Here is a 19,178-nt window from a genome sequence, read left to right as displayed (position 1 = left end):
GTAGGGCCTGGGGACCTGGAGATGGGCTCTCGTATCTCCGGGCTGAAGTTGCCGAGGTAGTCAAAAAACTCCTCGGTGGCAGGGCCCCGGGGGTGGATGAGATCCGCCCAGAGTCCCTTAAGGCTCTGGATGTTGTAGGGCTGTTGTGGTTGACTCGACTCTGCAACATCGCGTGGACATCGGGGGCAGTGCGCGGATTGGCAGACCGGGGTGGTAGTCCCTCTTTTTAAGAAGGGGGACGGAGGGTGTGTTCCAACTATAGGGGGATCACACTCCTCAGCCCCCCTGGTAAGGTCTATTCAGGGGTACTGGAGAGGAGGGTCCGCCGGATAGTCGAACCTCGGATTCAGGAGGAGCAATGTGGTTTTCGTCCTGGGCGTGGAACAGTGGACCAGCTCTACACCCTCAGAAGGGTCTTCGAGGGTGCATGGGAGTTTGCCCAACCAGTCCACATGTGTTTTGTGGACTTGGAGAAGGCATTCGACCGTGTGTCCTCGGGGGGTCCTGTGGGGGGTCCTCCGAGAGTATGGGGTGTCGGGCCCGCTGATACGGGCTGTCCGCTCCCTGTACGATCGGTGCCAGAGTTTGGTCCGAATTGCTGGCAGTAAGTCGAACTCGTTTCCGGTGAGGGTTGGCCTCCGCCCTTTGTCACCGATTCTGTTCATAATTTTTATGGACAGAATTTCTAGGTGCAGTCATGGTGTTGAGGGGATCCGGTTTGGTGACCTCAGGATCGCGTCCCTGCTTTTTGCGGATGATGTGGTCCTGTTGGCTTCATCGGCCCGTGACCTCCAACTATCACTGGATCGGTTCACCGCCGCCTGTGAAGCGGCTGGGATGAAAATCAGCACCTCCAAATCCGAGGCCATGGTTCTCGACCGGAAAAAGGTGGAGTGCCTTCTCCGGGTAAAGGAGGAGATCCTGCCCCAAGTGGAGGAGTTTAAGTACCTTGGGGTCTTGTTCACGAGTGAGGGAAGAATGGAGCGGGAGATCGACAGGCGGATCGGTGCGGCGTCCGCAGTAATGCGGACTCTGCACCGGTCCGTTGTGGTGAAGAGAGAGCTGAGTTGAAAGGCGAAGCTCTCGATTTACCGGTCGATCTTCGTTCCTACCCTCACCTATGGTCATGAGCTTTGGGTAATGACCGAAAGAACAAGATCACGGGTACAAGCGGCTGAAATGAGCTTCCTCCGTAGGGTGGCTGGGCTCTCCCTTAGAGATAGGGTGAGAAGCTCTGCCATCCGGGAGGAGCTCGGAGTAGAGTCGCTGCTCCTCCGCATTGAGAGGAGCCAGATGGGGTGGCTTGGGCATCTAGTCAGGATGCCCCCTGGACGCCTCCCTGGTGAGGTGTTCAGGGCATGTCCCTCCGGTAGGAGACCCCCGGGGAGACCCAGGACACGTTGGAGAGACTATGTCTCTCGACTGGCCTGGGAACGCCTGGGGATCCCTCCGGATGAGCTGGAGGAGGTAGCTGGGGAGAGGGAAGTCTGGGCTTCTCTCCTTGGGCTGCTGCCCCCGCGACCCGACCCCGGATAAGTGGTAGAGAATGGATGGATGGATGGATAAGATGAGAAGCAGTAAAGAAACTTGACTCTGTCTGGTTGCATAAATGATCAACCATCACTTAAAACAATAAGGGAAATTTACTAAATCGCATTATATTTCAACTCTAACTCTACCCACGCTCAACTTCCTCTTTCTCTCAAAGGTGTGAAATGATGTCATGAAAAGCTGACCACAGATGGACAAAAATTAGATGCATCGAACTTCTGCTAGTTGTTTTGGAAAATTAGCTTCACAATTCTCAACATCAGTTCAAAAGGGAGGCGACACTGTGGAAACCACAGAAAGCTGCTGCAGTTTCAGCACTAAAGGAAGTCAAATGAAGAGAAGTTCCAGAAGAAAAGGAAACGATAACATGATGGTCGCCTTCAAATGGATTCATGCTTTTATATTTCTAACATTCATGCTTCAATATTCAGGTGAGAATGAGTTCTAATGAAAACAGATTTAAATCTTCCCAATAAATAGCAGCATTTTAATTGTCTAACAATAAATGAACAGAAACAAAGACATTTTCTACCTGTGAACAGATTCTTGTTCTTTTTTTCACAGATGCCAACAAAAATATCTGACTGCACATCAAGAAGTAACTTTGAGCTGTGAAAACCTGATAAAGGATCAGAAGAATTGTTCTATACTACATGGCTGTTCAGTAATACATCAGCAACAATCGAGCTGATTACTCATGGACAGATTAAATCTCATAAACCAGGCAGACTGAGTCTATCTGAGAACTGTTCTCTGACCATCAAGAACCTCAGAGGTGAAGATTCAGGTCTTTATACCTGTCGCCAGTTTAACAGCTTAGGATCACAAACAGGTCCAGATGCTGCAATTGATCTGTCTGTGGTCCCCAGTGAGTATTCCCATCACATAGTTTCATCTTCACCTGAACCACAACGATCATTTCAGTGAGGAAGATTGTGTTGCTGCTGTTGTTGCTCTGTTTGCTCATGTCTCTGTTCTCATGTTTGTTGTGTTGTGTTCTGATCTGTTCTATTCTGTTGTGTGTGTTCACTTCTGTTGTGTTGTGTTGTGTTGTCTTCTTTTCTCTTCTGCTCTGTTCTGAAGCCACCATCACTACTACGGCATCAATATTTCCAGGAACCACCTCAGCAACACCAACAACCCACCATATTTCTCAGAGCAAAGGTAACGACTCAACAATAACTTGTGTTTTAGTTTCTGGTTTGTGTTGATTTTATTTTCAGTCATCTGCATCCTGGAACATCTCCAGGGAAGCTTCTTCTCTCCACATCACCTGAGAGGGAACATTGGCTCTCTCAACTAAATTAATTGATGGTGAAAGACTTTGATCTGGACCAACAGAGAGGGAACAGCTTCTAAAATGTTCTGTGTAGTTTGGGACCCCGTGACACACAAACACAACTGTTCAAAGTCATGTTTTGTCATTGCTGCAGTTGCAAGTTTAATTCCAGACTTTTGATTTGTGTCTGACACATTTTCCCCACTGAATGATGTTTTTAAATGTTGCTGTTGTTGGCTTTCTCTGTTTACTCAGGTTTGTCTCTTCTCTTCTCTTCTGAAGCCACCACCACCACTCCAGCAACAACCTCTGCAGATGGTACCTGTAAGAGAACATCCGTAACACAACATTAGCTTTTTTAATTTTCTGGTTCCTGCTGTGTTGGTAGTTTGTGTCTGTGTTGCAACCATTCTCCCTGGCAGTAAATCTTAAAAGCTTTTTTTAAATTTCCCTTTAAACGGTGCCACATTAATAAGGAAGCTGCGTTTGTGGCACGAGCAGCAGATGAGGAGCTACGTGCTCAATAAAACCCAAACAGCTGCTATTGTTCTTGACTGGTCCCAGCACCTGAGACCATGATGCTGCTACACTGGTGGATGATGGATGGATGGATGGATGGGTGGATGGATGGATGGAGGGATGGATGGACGGATGGATGGATGGACGATGGATGGGTGGATGGATGGATGGATGATGGATGGACGGATGGATGGACGATGGATGGGTGGATGGATGGATGGATGGATGGATGGATGGATGGATGGATGGACCAGTGATCATCCTACATCTCCACGGTATCTGACTGAGCGTTACCTTGACGATGGTCAGGCTCACTGAGCAGTTCAGGAGGATGGATCAGTAACCTCGACCCCACTCAACCCCTGTAGGGTGGACGTCCTGCTTGGAACGTCCGCTTGGAACGTCCTGCTTGGACGTCCTGCAGCTGTTTGGATAAATAAACTTTGCAGCGCTGTAAGATTCATTGTTACAACAAAGACATGATCAACCATAACACAAACTTTTCTTAGAACTAAATTGTCAGTGAAATATTTCTGATCCAAGCTGATTTTAAAAGGTTTGTTGTGGATTATTACTACAGGAACAACCAGAGGAACAAGCTAAAATAAAGAGGTGAAACACGACAAGAAAAACCACATGTTGGTTTGTGGTGATTTCACTTGAATCACCTGAATTCGATGAGATCATCGACTGTTATGGGCTGTCCCATTTCTCCCAGTTAAACCAATGCAGTCACTGTCATTGACAACCGTTTGTTTTGCGCAACCCCTTGTGGGATAAATTATACTTGCTGCTCCTTTAATGCTTATCTATTTTTTTATTGTTATTCTGTGTGACTCTAGACAGGGCTTTCTGCGTTCCTGTGTGAGTTGTAAATAAAATGTTTTTGTAAAAATCAAATCTTCTCTTCTCTTCTGAAGCCACCATCACTACTACGGCATCAATATTTCCAGGAAACACCTCAGCAACACCAACAACCCACCATATTTCTCAGAGCAAAGGTAACGACTCAACAATAACTTGTGTTTTAGTTTCTGGTTTGTGTTGATTTTATTTTCAGTCATCTGCATCCTGGAACATCTCCAGGGAAGCTTCTTCTCTCCACATCACCTGAGAGGGAACATTGGCTCTCTCAACTAAATTAATTGATGGTGAAAGACTTTGATCTGGACCAACAGAGAGGGAACAGCTTCTAAAATGTTCTGTGTGTGGTTTGGGACCCCGTGACACACAAACACAACTGTTCAAAGTCATGTTTTGTCATTGCTGCAGTTGCAAGTTTAATTCCAGACTTTTGATTTGTGTCTGACACATTTTCTCCACTGAATGATGTTTTTAAATGTTGCTGTTGTTGGCTTTCTCTGTTTACTCAAGTTTGTCTCTTCTCTTCTGAAGCCACCACCACCACTCCAGCAACAACCTCTGCAGATGGTAACTGTAAGAGAACATCCGTAACACAACATTAGCTTTTTTAATTTTCTGGTTCCTGCTGTTGGTTGGTAGTTTGTGTCTGTGTTGCAACCATTCTCCCTGGCAGTAAATCTTAAAAGCCTTTTTTATTTCCCTTTAAAACGGCGCCGCATTAATAAGGAAGCTGCGTTTGTGGCATGAGCAGCAGATGAGGAGCTACGTGCTCAATAAAACCCAAACAGCTGCTATTGTTCTTGACTGGTCCCAGCACCTGAGACCATGATGCTGCTACATGGTGGGTGGGTGGGTGGACGGATGGATGATGGATGGATGGGTGGATGGATGGATGGGTGGATGATGGATGATGGATGGGTGGACGGGGATGGATGGACGATGGATGGGGGATGGGTGGATGGGTGATGGATGGATGGACCAGTGATCATCCTACATCTCCACGGTATCTGACTGAGCGTTGCCTTGATGATGGTCAGGCTCACTGAGCAGTTCAGGAGAGGATGGATCAGTAACCTCGGCTCCACTCAACCCCTGTAGGGTGGACGTCCCACTTGGAACGTCCCGCTTGGAACGTCCCGCTTGGAACGTCCCGCTTGGAACGTCTGCTTGACGTCCTGCAGCTGTTTGGATGAATAAACTTTGCAGCGCTGTAAGATTCATTGTTACGACAAAGACATGATCAACCATAACACAAACTTTTCTTAGAACTAAATTGTCAGTGAAATTTTTCTGATCCAAGCTGATTTTAAAAGGTTTGTTGTGGATATTACTAAAGGAACAACCAGAGGAACAAGCTAAAATAAAGAGGTGAAACACGACAAGGAAAAAACATGTTGGTTTGTGGTGATTTCACTTGAATCACCTGAATTCGATGAGATCATCGACTTTATGGGCTGTCCCATTTCTCCCAGTTAAACCAATGCAGTCGTCTAAAGTCCTGTCCTGATGATGAAGAGGTCTTCCTCATATAATGATTATAGGCAGGTTACAGCCTAAAGGGGTAGTCATGCACATTTATAATGGAAAATCCTTTAATAACCTTAAAGTCCATTAGTCCTTTTTCTACATTGTAACCAGTTTGGGGGATAAGATCCAGATTCATTAATTATTATGTTGTATGAATGAGAACCAAATATCTCCATTATCTTCCAGATCTGTGGTGGCGGAACCTCTTTGCAGCAGCCGCTTCAGTTGTCCTCACCATCGGTTGCCTCACAGTTTTCATATATAAAGGAGAAAAGGAAAGGCACTGGTAAGTTTCATGATGTTAATGAAATGTCAGTGTAAAATGATGTGCAAGTCCACAATAATCATTGTTCTATTTTTATTGTGTCAGGTGGTGAAACACGCAGGAACGACAACGAGGTGGGATTTTACCCTGTAAAAGCAACATTCTGATGTTTTCTAATGTGCCTTGGCGTCATTATGTTTCCCCGGTTTTATCTAAAGTGTTCCACTAAGAACCCAACCAGCACCAAGAGCATAAACCTCATCTCTGTCCTCTCTTTAATGCTGTTGTTCCACTGTCGCCTGGGTTGATTTGGTTTGGGCACTTGAGTCCAGAAGAGTTGAGGAAGATGCTTTTTTCCTCCATAGCACAATAACACATTAAAAAGGTTCGGACAGACTTTTTGTATGCACAGAAACATTTTGAAAAATATTTTAAAAACTTGTCAGAAATAAAAGGTAGAGCAGCCAAACTCTGAACCACAAAAGATCTCTTGGGGAAGCTTTTTTGACCCAAATACGTTCTCAAAGAAAGAGAAGTTGAAAAAAAGTCTGTCAAAGTGTAGAAAATGAGAGATAAAGTGTGACCCCTTAGGAGGAAACTTCTTAATGCAGAACTGAGTCACACATTTTCGTCTCTTTAGGTCAAAAATGAGGAGAACATTTGTTACGCCTCCATCAGCTACAAGAGCACCAACGGTGGAGCCCAGGTACGATAACGGGTCCTTGTTTGCCTTCACAGAAGCTTTCACAGATGCTAAAATATGTTCAGCCTTGGTATTGGTACATAACTGAATACATTTATAAAAGATTTAGGGTTATTTTTTTGATTTTTGACCCACCTTCATTATTTTCACATTTGTCCATGATGGATTTGAAGTCAACATCATCCATCAAAGGAGTTCAAACAAAAAGGAATCAGTTTGTTTGGTTGTCAATTCTGTTTCGTTTTTTTTCCTTCAGGATTTTGGTGATGAAGGTGATCCCAATGTGACCTACAGCACTGTGAGAATGTAACCATCCTCCAGCTGTGACCATGTCAGCACCAACACAACCATCACAGCTCAAATAATAGCATCCAAGAACTTTTTTATTTGTTTGTCTGTTTTTATTTGTTCTTGTATGTGCAGAGGTTTTTTGTTAAGAAATTTAATTCCTATATTGTATTACCTGTTAAATAAGTAAATGTAGTCCAAATATTTCATTTAGAAGCATATTTTGGTTGATGAGCAAATAGGAGGCTGCATATTTAATAGAATTTCATTCATTTTTAATCGTTTTAATTACCTTTTTCATTCTCTTCCTTTTTTCTTGTTCTTTTCAATGACACCTTTGGTTTTGTAGCATTAAATAACAAAGTGTGTTTACTGTAAGTATGAAATTAAAAGCTATTTCAAACAATGTTTCTTGGAGTCAACTCAGTGGTGAAGACTTTAAAGTATTATTTGTACAATTGGTGTTATTAATATCGGGGACGTTTTAATTCAACCCAAAATTAGGATGCACTTCTGCCACTGACAAGCAGGGGGCACTAGAGCTCCTTCACCGATGCAGGTTTTCAGACAGCAGCTGTTGTTGCTGAGTAGAGCTCCAGCCTACAGGTATGATTAATGTCTGCATGCCCTGTTCTCAGATGAAGTGCAGAGGAAATGAAGTTGTTCAAGAAAGTGAATCAACAGGAGATCCTTCAAGAAACAAAGGTGCTAAAAAGAAAATGAGAAGAGGTGCAGATTTGAAGTATATTTCCTCAAAACTAAATCAAAACAGGATTTTGAATTTGGCAGCTCGGTCAGTGGTATTTTAAAATTACTTTTATGATGCATTACAAATAGAATTAAAAAACTAACCGGAAGGAGACTTTTGGAAATACTGACAATCCCAGTGTGTCAGAAGCTGCTCCACAAAAAAAACACGTCAACCTTTAAAACACAACATCAGCTCCAAGCTTAATGCTCATGACAGTTTATCAAAAAACCTCCCCTGAGTCCAACTTAAATGAACGACCATAAACTGCCCAATCAAGAGTCACAATCACTCATCTGTGTCTGTGCGTACCTCCATAAACACTGACTTTGTGGAATTTACACATGCACACACTCTCACACACACACTTAAGGACAGTCGTTACCGTGCATGTGAAGCATGAAGTAATTGCAGTGGTGGTGGTGGTGGTGGGGTCAGTAATGCAACTCAGGACAAAGAGCTGTCAAACAAAGTGATTCTGCTTCACCGACGACCCCCAACAGGACACATTCCGATCGGGTGGCACCGGGCTAACTGGAGAGGGGGGGCCGGGACATGAGGAAATGATTCATGGGGATTTGAAGACTACTCTTCTGCCGGTAGCATCATTATAACATGCTTTTCATTGTTGTAGTTGGATTTTTTTGGGGTCATCTTTAAAATGGAGAATTTCTCCTTTTTAGCACCACATCAACCTGAGCTGGCTGCAGGAATTAGAGTAATTACATCATCGCGCATACAAATGAGCTAATTTAGCTTTGCCCCACCTCTCTACGGGTCAGTAGGACCGTGACCCAATTTAACCGTCCAATAAGGAACAGAGCAAAAATCTCCTGAGCCAATGGGACCCGTGGCCCTGCCCACCTGCATGCATAATAATAAGGCGCGGAATAATAACACACTGGGGGGAAACTTGAACGACCGCAGCTCACTCACTGTGCTCTTCAGAATACTTGGTCTCTGAAAAACCATCACCATGGTCGACGCCTTCTGTGCAACCTGGAAACTGGTGGAGAGCGAGAACTTTGATGATTACATGAAAGCCCTCGGTCAGTAATGTGCTTCTAGCTTTGCTCTTTTTCTTTGATCTCAGTGTTGAAATGTGCTTCATATGTCATGTCCCAGGCGTGGGCTTCGCCACCCGACAGGTCGGGAACGTGACCAAACCGACCGTCATCATCAGCTGGAGGGCGATAAGGTGGTGGTATAACATAACATTGTATGTTATGCAATGCATAACATTGTATCCTTATTAATATTAAAGAAAACAAAAAAAGAAAGAAATATAGACCAAAGCGGGATGATTGTTGCCAATATTCGGCACGTTTTTGCCAAAAAAACTCAAGCGGCTGATCAGCGTGACTGGGGTGTAATGTCTTTAAGTGACGCCTTCATTTATTTGGCTTCATGCTGTCCTGCCAACATTTTTAGACACAGGAAACACACCGGTCTTTCCTCGTCTCCCACCGTAGTCGCAGTGAAGCCAAGCGCTATAAACGCTTCGTCATATTTCCTCGTCTTAGCTTTCGGGAGACTTTCGTTTGTCTCATTATCTCCGTCTCTCTCCGCCTTTTTTTCATCACTGTTAAGTATTTTTTCATGCTGTCTCTTGGTGGTTTGTTCACTGCACTTCCTATTTCTTGCTCTGTGGTGTGTGCGCGCGGGATGTGCAATTACACTTTATTCTAGTACGGCAAAAAAAACAAAACATGTTCTCCGGGGTCACATGCGCCCCCCCTGGCAGGCGCGCCCCACTATTTGAGAAGCGCTGGTCTAAACTAAGTGTTTCCCACTGGTTCATGTCTGCATGATTTCCATCATCAGGTGAAAGTTCAAAGCTGCTCAGGTTGATTTTCCAATAACACACTTCTTCCTTTCTCTCTTCAGTATCTGGAACAAAGTTCTTTGACTACGTGCCTTCTGAACCAAAAAACAAGCTCATGGGATGGGTTTCCAAAATGGTATGTAAATGTGTAAGTGTTGCCTGGAATCAGATCCAGAAAACTTTCAACATTCCTATTCCTGAAGTAAACACAAAATGTTGATGAAGGTTGTGCAGGAAGTTGTCTCAGTCCATTAATAACGCTCATTTTTGTCATTTCAGCCATCCTGGACGAAGGCAGTGGTTGACTGTGAGTATTATTTACACCTGGATCCTCATACCTGAAAGACCTCTGTCACCCTACTGGGTCATGGCACCTAACCCTAACCCTCACCCTAACCCCTAACCTTAACCCTAACCCTTACTCTCCTTCAGACTGCATTTCAGTTCCTTCTGTACTCTGCTGAGCTCAGCAAGGTCTCCAGTAATGAAGGCCCTCTTCTTCTCGTTCAAAAGGGCCTTCAGGGCCTTCACTTGTCACCCATGCTTTGTTGTTTGGGTAACAGTGCACCTAAATGTCATGAATTGAATCATTTTGACTTGAAAATGTATCTGTGATTTGAATACTTCATGAGAAGAGAACATGTTTTCATGTCACCTATATTTAACTTCTATCTTTGATTCTAATGAGCGTTACACTAACTTTTAAACACTGATTAACTATATAATGATTCCAGGCAAAAATAACAAATCGGGTCAAAGGCCAAAGGTAACGGTTTAACATAAGAGTGGAGAAAATGTGATTTTTCTGCTACATGGACAAATGTCAGGTGGTTTATAGAGACTTTTGAGTAATTTGGTATTTTAGTGATTGTGATTTTGTGGACCAATTTCAGTTTTACATATAATTGCTTTGCCTGTTTAAAGTTATTTATATTTACATTTGACTTTTAATTCAAAACTACATTTACAGTATTTCACCTCAGTCTAAACTAAGTGTTTCCCACTGGTTCATGTCTGCATGATTTCCATCATCAGGTGAAAGTTCAAAGCTGCTCAGGTTGATTTTCCAATAACACGCTTCTTCCTTTCTCTCTTCAGCATCTGGAACAAAGTTCTTTGTCTACGTGGCTTCTGAAACAAAAAACGCTCACATGGAATGGGTTTCCAAAATGAAAAGTGTTGGACACACTGAAGTGAACATTCAGGAAGATGCAGATTATTATTTGGTTTTCTGTCCAGTCAAATCCCAAATCAAAACAGACATTGACGAGGCCCTGGAGGGACTCCCAGGTAGCAACTTAAGTGTGAATGTGATGGAACTAAATGTAACATGAAGATTCAAAGTTGTTAAAGCAGAAGTGAAAGTGAAACTTACCTTGCTGAGTCACCCTGGTCTTTTCTATGTCTCCAGATAATAAAGCAGTAATTCTGGTGGTGATGCATCACACCTTTGATCCTGATCTGGTGATTGTAGAGAGCAGATTACAGGAGCTCCCTAGAAACGTCCGCCTCACTGTCGACTCCCTGTTCTATAGAGGCAGGCGCCTCAGGTGTAACCGCAACGATATTGCCTGGAATCAGATCCAGAAAACTTTCAACATTCCTATTCCTGAAGTAAACACAAAATGTTGATGAAGGTTGTGCAGGAAGTTGTCTCAGTCCATTAATAACGCTCATTTTTGTCATTTCAGCCATCCTGGTGGATGAGACCGTTTAACTGTGAGTATTATTATTTACACCTGGATCCTCATATCTGAAAGACCTCTGTCACCCTACTGGGTCATGGCACCTAACCCTCACCCTAACCCTAACCCTCACCCTAACTCTCCTTCAGACTGCATTTCAGTTCCTTCTGTACTCTGCTGAGCTCAGCAAGGTCTCCAGTAATGAAGGCCCTCTTCTTCTCGTTCAAAAGGGCCTTCAGGGCCTTCACTTGTCACCCATGCTTTGTTGTTTGGGTAACAGTGCACCTAAAAGTCATGAATTGAATCATTTTGACTTGAAAATGTATCTGTGATTTGAATACTTCATGAGAAGAGAACATGTTTTCATGTCACCTATATTTAACTTCTATCTTTGATTCTAATGAGCGTTACACTAACTTTTAAACACTGATTAACTATATAATGATTCCAGGCATGAACAAAATAATCGGGTCAAAGGCCAAAGGTAACGGTTTAACATAAGAGTGGAGGAAATGTGATTTTTCTGCTACATGGACAAATGTCAGGTGGTTTATAGAGACTTTTAAGTAATTGGTATTTTACTGATTGTGATGTTTGTGGACCAATTTCAGTTTTACATATAATTGCTTTGCCTGTTTAGAGTTATTTATATTTACATTTGACTTTTAATTCAAAACTACATTTACACTATTTCACCTCAGTCTAAACCAGTGCTTCTCAATTATTTTCTGTTACGCCCCGCCTAGGAAGAAGAAAACATTTTGCGCCCCCCCCGCCTTGACTATAATTAGTATCATTTGTCTATGAAATTGTTATAAGTACACCTCTGCATAACATTGTATCCTTATTAATATTAAAGAAAACAAAAAAAGAAAGAAATATAGACCAAAGCAGGATGATTGTTGCCAATATTCGGCACGTTTTTGCCAAAAAAACTCAAGCGGCTGATCAGCGTGACTGGGGTGTAATGTCTTTAAGTGACGCCTTCATTTATTTGGCTTCATGCTGTCCTGCCAACATTTTTAGACACAGTAAACACACCGGTCTTTCCTCGTCTCCCACCGTAGTCGCAGTGAAGCCAAGCGCTATATATGCTTCGTCATATTTCCTCGTCTTAGCTTTCGGGAGACTTTCGTTTGTCTCATTATCTCCGTCTCTCTCCGCCTTTCTTTTCATCACTGTTAAGTATTTTTTCATGCTGTCTCTTGGTGGTTTGTTCACTGCACTTCCTATCTCTTGCTCTGTGGTGTGTGCGCGCGGGATGTGCAATTACACTTTATTCTAGTACGGCAAAAAAAACAAAACATGTTCTCCGGGGTCACATGCGCCCCCCCTGGCAGGCGCGCCCCACTATTTGAGAAGCGCTGGTCTAAACTAAGTGTTTCCCACTGGTTCATGTCTGCATGATTTCCATCATCAGGTGAAAGTTCAAAGCTGCTCAGGTTTTCCAATAACACACTTCTTCCTTTCTCTCTTCAGCATCTGGAACAAAGTTCTTTGACTACGTGCCTTCTGAACCAAAAACAAGCTCATGGGATGGTTTCCAAATGGTATGTAAATGTGTAAGTGTTGCCTGGAATCAGATCCAGAAAACTTTCAACATTCCTATTCCTGAAGTAAACACAAAATGTTGATGAAGGTTGTGCAGGAAGTTGTCTCAGTCCATTAATAACGCTCATTTTTGTCATTTCAGCCATCCTCGACGAAGGCAGTGGTTGACTGTGAGTATTATTTACACCTGGATCCTCATACCTGAAAGACCTCTGTCACCCTACTGGGTCATGGCACCTAACCCTCACCCTAACCTTCACCCTCACCCTCACCCTAACCCTCACCCTCACCCTCACCCTCACCCTCACCCTCACCCTAACCCCAACCCCTAACCTTAACCCCTAACCCTAACCCTAACCTCACCCTCACCCTCACCCTAACCCTCACCCTCACCCTAACCCCAACCCCTAACCTTAACCCCTAACCCTAACCCTAACCCTAACCCTCACCCTAACCCTAACACTACCCCTAACCCTAACCCTAACCCTACCCTCACCCTCACCCTCACCCTCACCCTCACCCTCACCCTAACCCTCACCCTCACCCTCACCCTCACCCTTACTCTCCTTCAGACTGCATTTCAGTTCCTTCTGTACTCTGCTGAGCTCAGCAAGGTCTCCAGTCATGAAGACCCTTTTCTTCTCGTTCAAAGGGGCCTTCAGGGCCTTCACTTGTCACCCATGCTTTGTTGTTTGGGTAACAGTGCACCTAAATGTCATGAATTGAATCATTTTGACTTGAAAATGTATCTGTGATTTGAATACTTCATGAGAAGAGAACATGTTTTCATGTCACCTATATTTAACTTCTATCTTTGATTCTAATGAGCGTTACACTAACCTTTAAACACTGATTAACTATATAATGATTCCAGGCATGAACAAAATAATCGGGTCAAAGGCCAAAGGTAACGGTTTAACATAAGAGTGGAGGAAATGTGATTTTTCTGCTACATGGACAAATGTCAGGTGGTTTATAGAGACTTTTGAGTAATTTGGTATTTTAGTGATTGTGATGTTTGTGGACCAATTTCAGTTTTACATATAATTGCTTTGCCTGTTTAAAGTTATTTATATTTACATTTGACTTTTAATTCAAAACTACATTTACACTGTGTTGTATTATTACTATTGTTGTCAACGTGATGTCAGACACTTTTGTAATATTTTATTGTATTACCGGTATTACTATTGTTGTCAACGTGATGTCAGACACTTTTGTATTATTTTATTGTTTTATTACTCTTGTTGTCAACGTGATGTCAGACACTTGCTGAAGCTCCGTAAGTGACGTTGTTACGTGTCTGGAGTTGTTGTTTCTTGTTGTGTTCTTTGTTGCTGGTAACCTCCCAGAGTGGCGCCATCCAGAGGCTGAGAACCCATGGAACACCGAAAGGCAGTGCTGGTGACGAGGAAGATAGACACCACCTGTGGACTTCGGGGGTAGCTTAGGATTGGCTCCCCTGTGGCTGTCTGACCAATCACCAGCGGAGGCCCGTTTTAAAGGCTCTCCCTCCTAATTTCATGGGGGCTCGCTCTCTCGCTCAGTGTTTGACAGGGAGAGTTTGTGGAGGGCAGGTGGGACGAGGTAAGGACGGGGTACCCCATACATTGCTGCACGTAGGTTTTGATTGTTAGTCACACTAGGTTATGGGCTGTGGCCACCATTGTGTTTTGATGTTTTAAGATGCCCCGTTTTTTGACTTTTGTTTTGGCACAGACCCGTTTGTTCCACCTCTCCCTCCACTCTTCATGTATGCACGTGTGTTAAGAAATAAAGCACAATTTTGATAAACTGTTTTGGGTCCTTCCCTGGTGGCTTGCTAGTCGCTACGTTAACCCCCTCTCAAAAAGGGTTAAACGTAACAGACGTCAACTGACCAGCTGAGGGTGCTGGATCACTGCAGGAATTTAGGCTTTTTCTATCTTTATAGTTAAATAAAACAAAAATTAAGATTCCCATTCTAACTTAATTATACAAGTACTTTAAAACAACAACGCCTGACGATATCGACTAAAGCTAAAAACCAAAAACCTGGGAGGATCCACGATGTGGCAGCAGCCCGCATCTGTGGGATTGGTGATTGAGGCCACTTCATTTGAGCAAAGCGAAAGTGAAATCGGTTCTTCTCCACGGAGAGGGACGCGTCCAGACTGGACTATGTCAGACACTACAGGAAAGACGCAAACTATCAATCGATTTCGTGAGTATTCATTAAACATTCTTACATTGACGAATCCCTGCGAGTGGCCCAACAGCAGATCGTACAATGCATCGGACTTATTCTCCTTTAAGGTATTTATAGTTGTGTCAGGGGGCCAGTCGTGCAAGTGACGCACTTTGACAATCTTACAATGTTTCACTTTGGGGTTTCTTTTTGTTGTTTTTGAATTCTGCACTAATGTGGATCTTTCTTTCCACCACAGAGACATGGAGAGAGGTGGTGAGGAAACTATTTGTTTTTTGACAACAGACAGTAAATGTCATCAAATTCTGAATCAGTTTTTAGTCATAACTTGACAACAATCAATTTGTTGTTTTGGTATTTTATGAGCAATGAAGTATTTTAGCTATATTTAACCTTCAGTTCTAAAGGAGGTTTAAGTGTTTCCCACTGGTTCATGTCTGCATGATTTCCATCATCAGGTGAAAGTTCAAAGCTGCTCAGGTTGATTTTCCAATAACACACTTCTTCCTTTCTCTCTTCAGTATCTGGAACAAAGTTCTTTGTCTACGTGGCTTCAGAAACAAAAAACGCTCACATGGAATGGGTTTCCAAAATGAAAAGTGTTGGACACACTGAAGTGAACATTCAGGAAGATGCAGATTATTATTTGGTTTTCTGTCCAGTCAAATCCCGAATCAAAACAGACATTGACGAGGCCCTGGAGGGACTCCCAGGTAGCAACTTAAGTGTGAATGTGATGGCTTCTCTATAGGACTAGGTGTTAGAGTCCCGACCTAATCATGGCAAGTGAAAAAGACTTGGATGGAGTAGGATTGGCACTCATGATTCTGTGGTGTCACCAGCTCGACACATCATCAGTTGTGTGCCTTGGCATCATTAGGTGTTTCAGCCATTTAACACAAGACACCCTCCACCAAGGTTGGCCCACCACAGGCTGATCAAACCTGGGTGTGTGTGTTGCACAATGGCACCACATGATCACTTGGCTGCCCACGATATGTCCCTCCGTTTCAACCACAGCCAGTGACTGCTTTGCTCTGCTGTGGCAGCGAGCTCTTTTACTGCCCTCCGTTGGGCCTGCCCTCTGATGCCCATTTCCTTCAGGAGCTTTGTGGTGGTTCTGGAAACAAAGCCTCTGCAGCCTACCTCCACAGGCCACACTTTTACACTCCAGCCCCGCCCCTCTGCTTCAGCTGCTAGGTTCGCATAACGTAGTCTCTTCCGTTCGTATGCCTCCCCGATTGCCTCCCCCCATGGGACAGCGAGCTCCACGATGAAAACGCGCCGACAGGATTTGGACCATAGGACCAGGTCTGGGCGCAAGTTGGTAACTGCGACTTCAGATGGAAAAATAAGCCTCTGGCTGAGGTCCACCCGCATTTCCCAGTCTCGGGCAACGGTGAGTGCGCTGAAAAGCTGAAAGCCTCTGAGCCACAACACTGAAGAATATCTTTCCTTCCACATTCAAAAGATTGATCTGGCGAAATTGATCGATGGTTGAAGAATTCTTCTCTTTGGGAATCAGGATCCCTCCTGCCCTTCTCCATGCCTTTGGTATTATCCCTTTTTCCCATGCCATTTTCATCAGCTTCCAGAGGTGCCTTAAGACATCTGGCGTGTTCTTATAAAGCCTATAAGGGACACCATTGGGCCCAGGGGCTGATGCTGCTCTCGCCCGCTTTACTACTGTGCCCTCAATTTCACTCCATGTCGGCGGCCTTGTTTCCATCTGGTGCTCAACTGGTTGGATGGGTGGCATGTCATCTGGGATGCAGGCTGGTACATGTCTTTAATGGTCTGAGTAGGTCTTCCTCAGGTGCTCCTCTAGTTCCTTTATGGGTGCTTTGAGGGTCCCAAATTTCTCCTTGACAAAGAGGGCTTTCACAAACTTGTAGGGATCTCTGTAGAAGGAAGTCCTCGCTCGCTCCTTCTTCTTGTGTTGCTTTCTCAAGCATTCAGCTCTTCTCAGTGTTGCCAGACGTTGCTTGAGGTCGCCTTGTAGTGCCTCAAGTCCTTTCCTCTCTGCTTCGGCGGCCTTCTTCCACTGTTTTCTCAGACATCTTCTTTCCTTCACAAGCCTTTCAATCTCTCGCTGCCTCCTGGACTTGAGATGAGCTGGTTCCTTCTGCAACTTAAGGTTCCCGCTTTTCACCCCAAATCTCTCTGCCCCATAGCTGTAGATGATTTCCCCAATCTTGTCGAGCTTCTTCTCCATGCCTCCTTTCAGGCCTTCCAGGAGGTGCACAAGGTCTATATTAATGGTTTCCCACTACTCTTTTTGGCAGGATTTAGGCCACAAAATTTGAGGTTTTCGTCCCTCCAGCTTCCTCTCTACTGCTGGCTGCGGCTGGATGGGCTCTGTGCTCACGTCCATGGGTGGATCCATGCCTAGTTGAGCTTCGTCTGGGGTTCTGATACCCTGTGGACTGTGGTGATTATCCTGCCACTGGGCTTCAATCGACTTATTTGCCCTACCTCTGAGGAAGTAGTGGTCAATGCGAGGCCCCTCACTTAGCTCTCTCAGGCACTTTTTCCTACCCTGGTGGATCTTGAGGCCCTTCTCTGATGTTCCCCAGCCGCAGATGCAGCTCTGTAGCTTGCATTCTGCCATTGCCGTTGCTCCATTACCTGCCATGCTAAGCTTTTGATTCATTGTCGTTTCCGTTGCAAGGTTCGTTACCGTGTGGTCCGCCAATGAGTCATCTTCCACCCCCACTCTCGTAGACTCGAGGGGTATTTTTCCTTTCGAGCTCTTTGTAGCAATATTGGGTGGCACCGAATCACTATTTAGTGACCGGCTCCTGCTAACATGGGTAGCTGGCCCGTGCAGCCCCGGTGGGGTCTATTCCCTCCTGCCAGCAGTCTCTCCTGGCTGTCACCAGGTCTTTCCCCGGTTGTCATCTGCTCTTTCGCAGCAGTCACTGGTTTTGACACCAGACATCAGACTTCTCTATAGGACTAGGTGTTAGAGTCCCGACCTAATCATGGCAAGTGAAAAAGACTTGGATGGAGCTAAATGTAACATGAAGATTCAAAGTTGTTAAAGCAGAAGTGAAAGTGAAACTTACCTTGCTGAGTCACCCTGGTCTTTTCTATGTCTCCAGATAATAAAGCAGTAATTCTGGTGGTGATGCATCACACCTTTGATCCTGATCTGGTGATTGTAGAAAGCAGATTACAGGAGCTCCCTAGAAACGTCCGCCTCACTGTCGACTCCCTGTTCTATCAAGGCAGGCTCCTCAGGTGTAACCGCAACGATATTGCCTGGAATCAGATCCAGAAAACTTTCAACATTCCTATTCCTGAAGTAAGTAAACACAAAATGTTTATGAAAAGTTGTGCAGGAAGTTGTCTCAGTCCATTAATAACGCTCATTTTGTCATGTCAGCCATCCTCCTCGACAAAGGCAGTGGTTGACTGTGAGTACTGTATTATTTATACCTGGATTCTCATACCTGAAAGAACTCTGAAGGCTTCACCATGCTGCTTTTCTTTATCCAGGTCTGGTGAACCATATGGGAGTGTTGGCAGTCATCTTTGTTTGTATTTTGTTGGTGATTCTTGTCATTGTTATTGTCAAGTACACGGCTGGGTAAAGGTCAGACGGCTGGTGGTGTCTGGAAAAGTCCAAACCTCTTTCAAGGACAAAAGGCCTGTGAGAAGAATTATTGTAATTATTGTTGTTATTAGTATTATCTTTAAATGCTATGATATGTAGATTTTGAGTGTTTGAGGAATGTTGACAGGAAAAGAAGAACATGAGAATGTTTTGTAAAAGTGCTGAAGCTGCTTACAACCAAGCCCAGCACCCAGATGTATCCTGTTGGTCAAGATTAGAGAAGTTCGTTAAGATGGGAGAAGATGTCAGAAGGCAATGAGTTATGAGATCCTGTTTAGACACCCATTCTGTTTGCACCAATAAAAGAGGTGAGCGAGCAGCAGACGAGCAGAGTTGACAGAGGAAGCTTGAACTGCTGCTCAGCTCTCCCTTGCAAGGACTCCAGTTGTTTGCGTGGTTACTCTGAGTCTAGTGAACGAACAGCGCGGGTGATCAAAACTTCACCCTCACAATAACACACTTCTTCCTTTCTCTCTTCAGTATCTGGAACAAAGTTCTTTGTCTACGTGGCTTCAGAAACAAAAAACGCTCACATGAATGGGTTTCCAAAATGAAACGTGTTGGAC

The 19,178-nt window shown here is 44.2% G+C and overlaps 1 protein-coding gene and 2 long non-coding RNA genes across 7 annotated transcripts; 2 read left to right on the top strand and 1 right to left on the bottom strand.

Moving 5' to 3' along the window:
• Nucleotides 1-6,019: 6,019 nt before the first annotated feature.
• Nucleotides 6,020-7,406, top strand: LOC130520630 (uncharacterized). The gene is made up of 2 exons (XR_008948953.1): nucleotides 6,020-6,711; nucleotides 6,965-7,406. It is a non-coding gene; the product is annotated as an uncharacterized LOC130520630 (long non-coding RNA).
• On the bottom strand, nucleotides 6,085-11,111 carry LOC130520631 (uncharacterized). Its single transcript, XR_008948954.1, has 2 exons — nucleotides 10,945-11,111; nucleotides 6,085-7,624 (listed from the first exon to the last, which is right to left on the bottom strand). It is a non-coding gene; the product is annotated as an uncharacterized LOC130520631 (long non-coding RNA).
• Nucleotides 9,352-18,992, top strand: LOC130520629 (uncharacterized). Of its 5 annotated transcripts, XM_057024324.1 has the most exons (8): nucleotides 9,354-9,771; nucleotides 9,849-9,876; nucleotides 10,668-10,859; nucleotides 10,981-11,183; nucleotides 11,261-11,288; nucleotides 15,515-15,706; nucleotides 16,256-16,392; nucleotides 18,098-18,358. In XM_057024324.1, the coding sequence occupies exons 1-8, from the start codon at nucleotides 9,685-9,687 to the stop codon at nucleotides 18,110-18,112; spliced, it is 882 nt and encodes a 293-aa protein (XP_056880304.1). In that variant the 5' UTR covers nucleotides 9,354-9,684; the 3' UTR covers nucleotides 18,113-18,358. The 5 variants fall into 5 exon arrangements, with proteins under 5 accessions (XP_056880305.1, XP_056880304.1, XP_056880303.1 ...); XM_057024323.1 differs by lacking the exon at nucleotides 18,098-18,358 and having other exon boundaries at nucleotides 16,256-16,671; XM_057024328.1 differs by lacking the exons at nucleotides 15,515-15,706; nucleotides 16,256-16,392; nucleotides 18,098-18,358 and adding exons at nucleotides 12,948-12,975; nucleotides 18,495-18,992 and having other exon boundaries at nucleotides 9,356-9,771.
• Nucleotides 18,993-19,178: the final 186 nt, after the last annotated feature.

The sequence above is a fragment of the Takifugu flavidus genome, unplaced genomic scaffold (assembly GCF_003711565.1).
Source record: "Takifugu flavidus isolate HTHZ2018 unplaced genomic scaffold, ASM371156v2 ctg455, whole genome shotgun sequence".
In the NCBI taxonomy this organism is placed as follows: domain Eukaryota; kingdom Metazoa; phylum Chordata; class Actinopteri; order Tetraodontiformes; family Tetraodontidae; genus Takifugu; species Takifugu flavidus.
The sequence above is the reverse complement of the archived record's forward strand: the minus strand, read 5'-3'. Positions and strand labels throughout refer to the sequence as shown.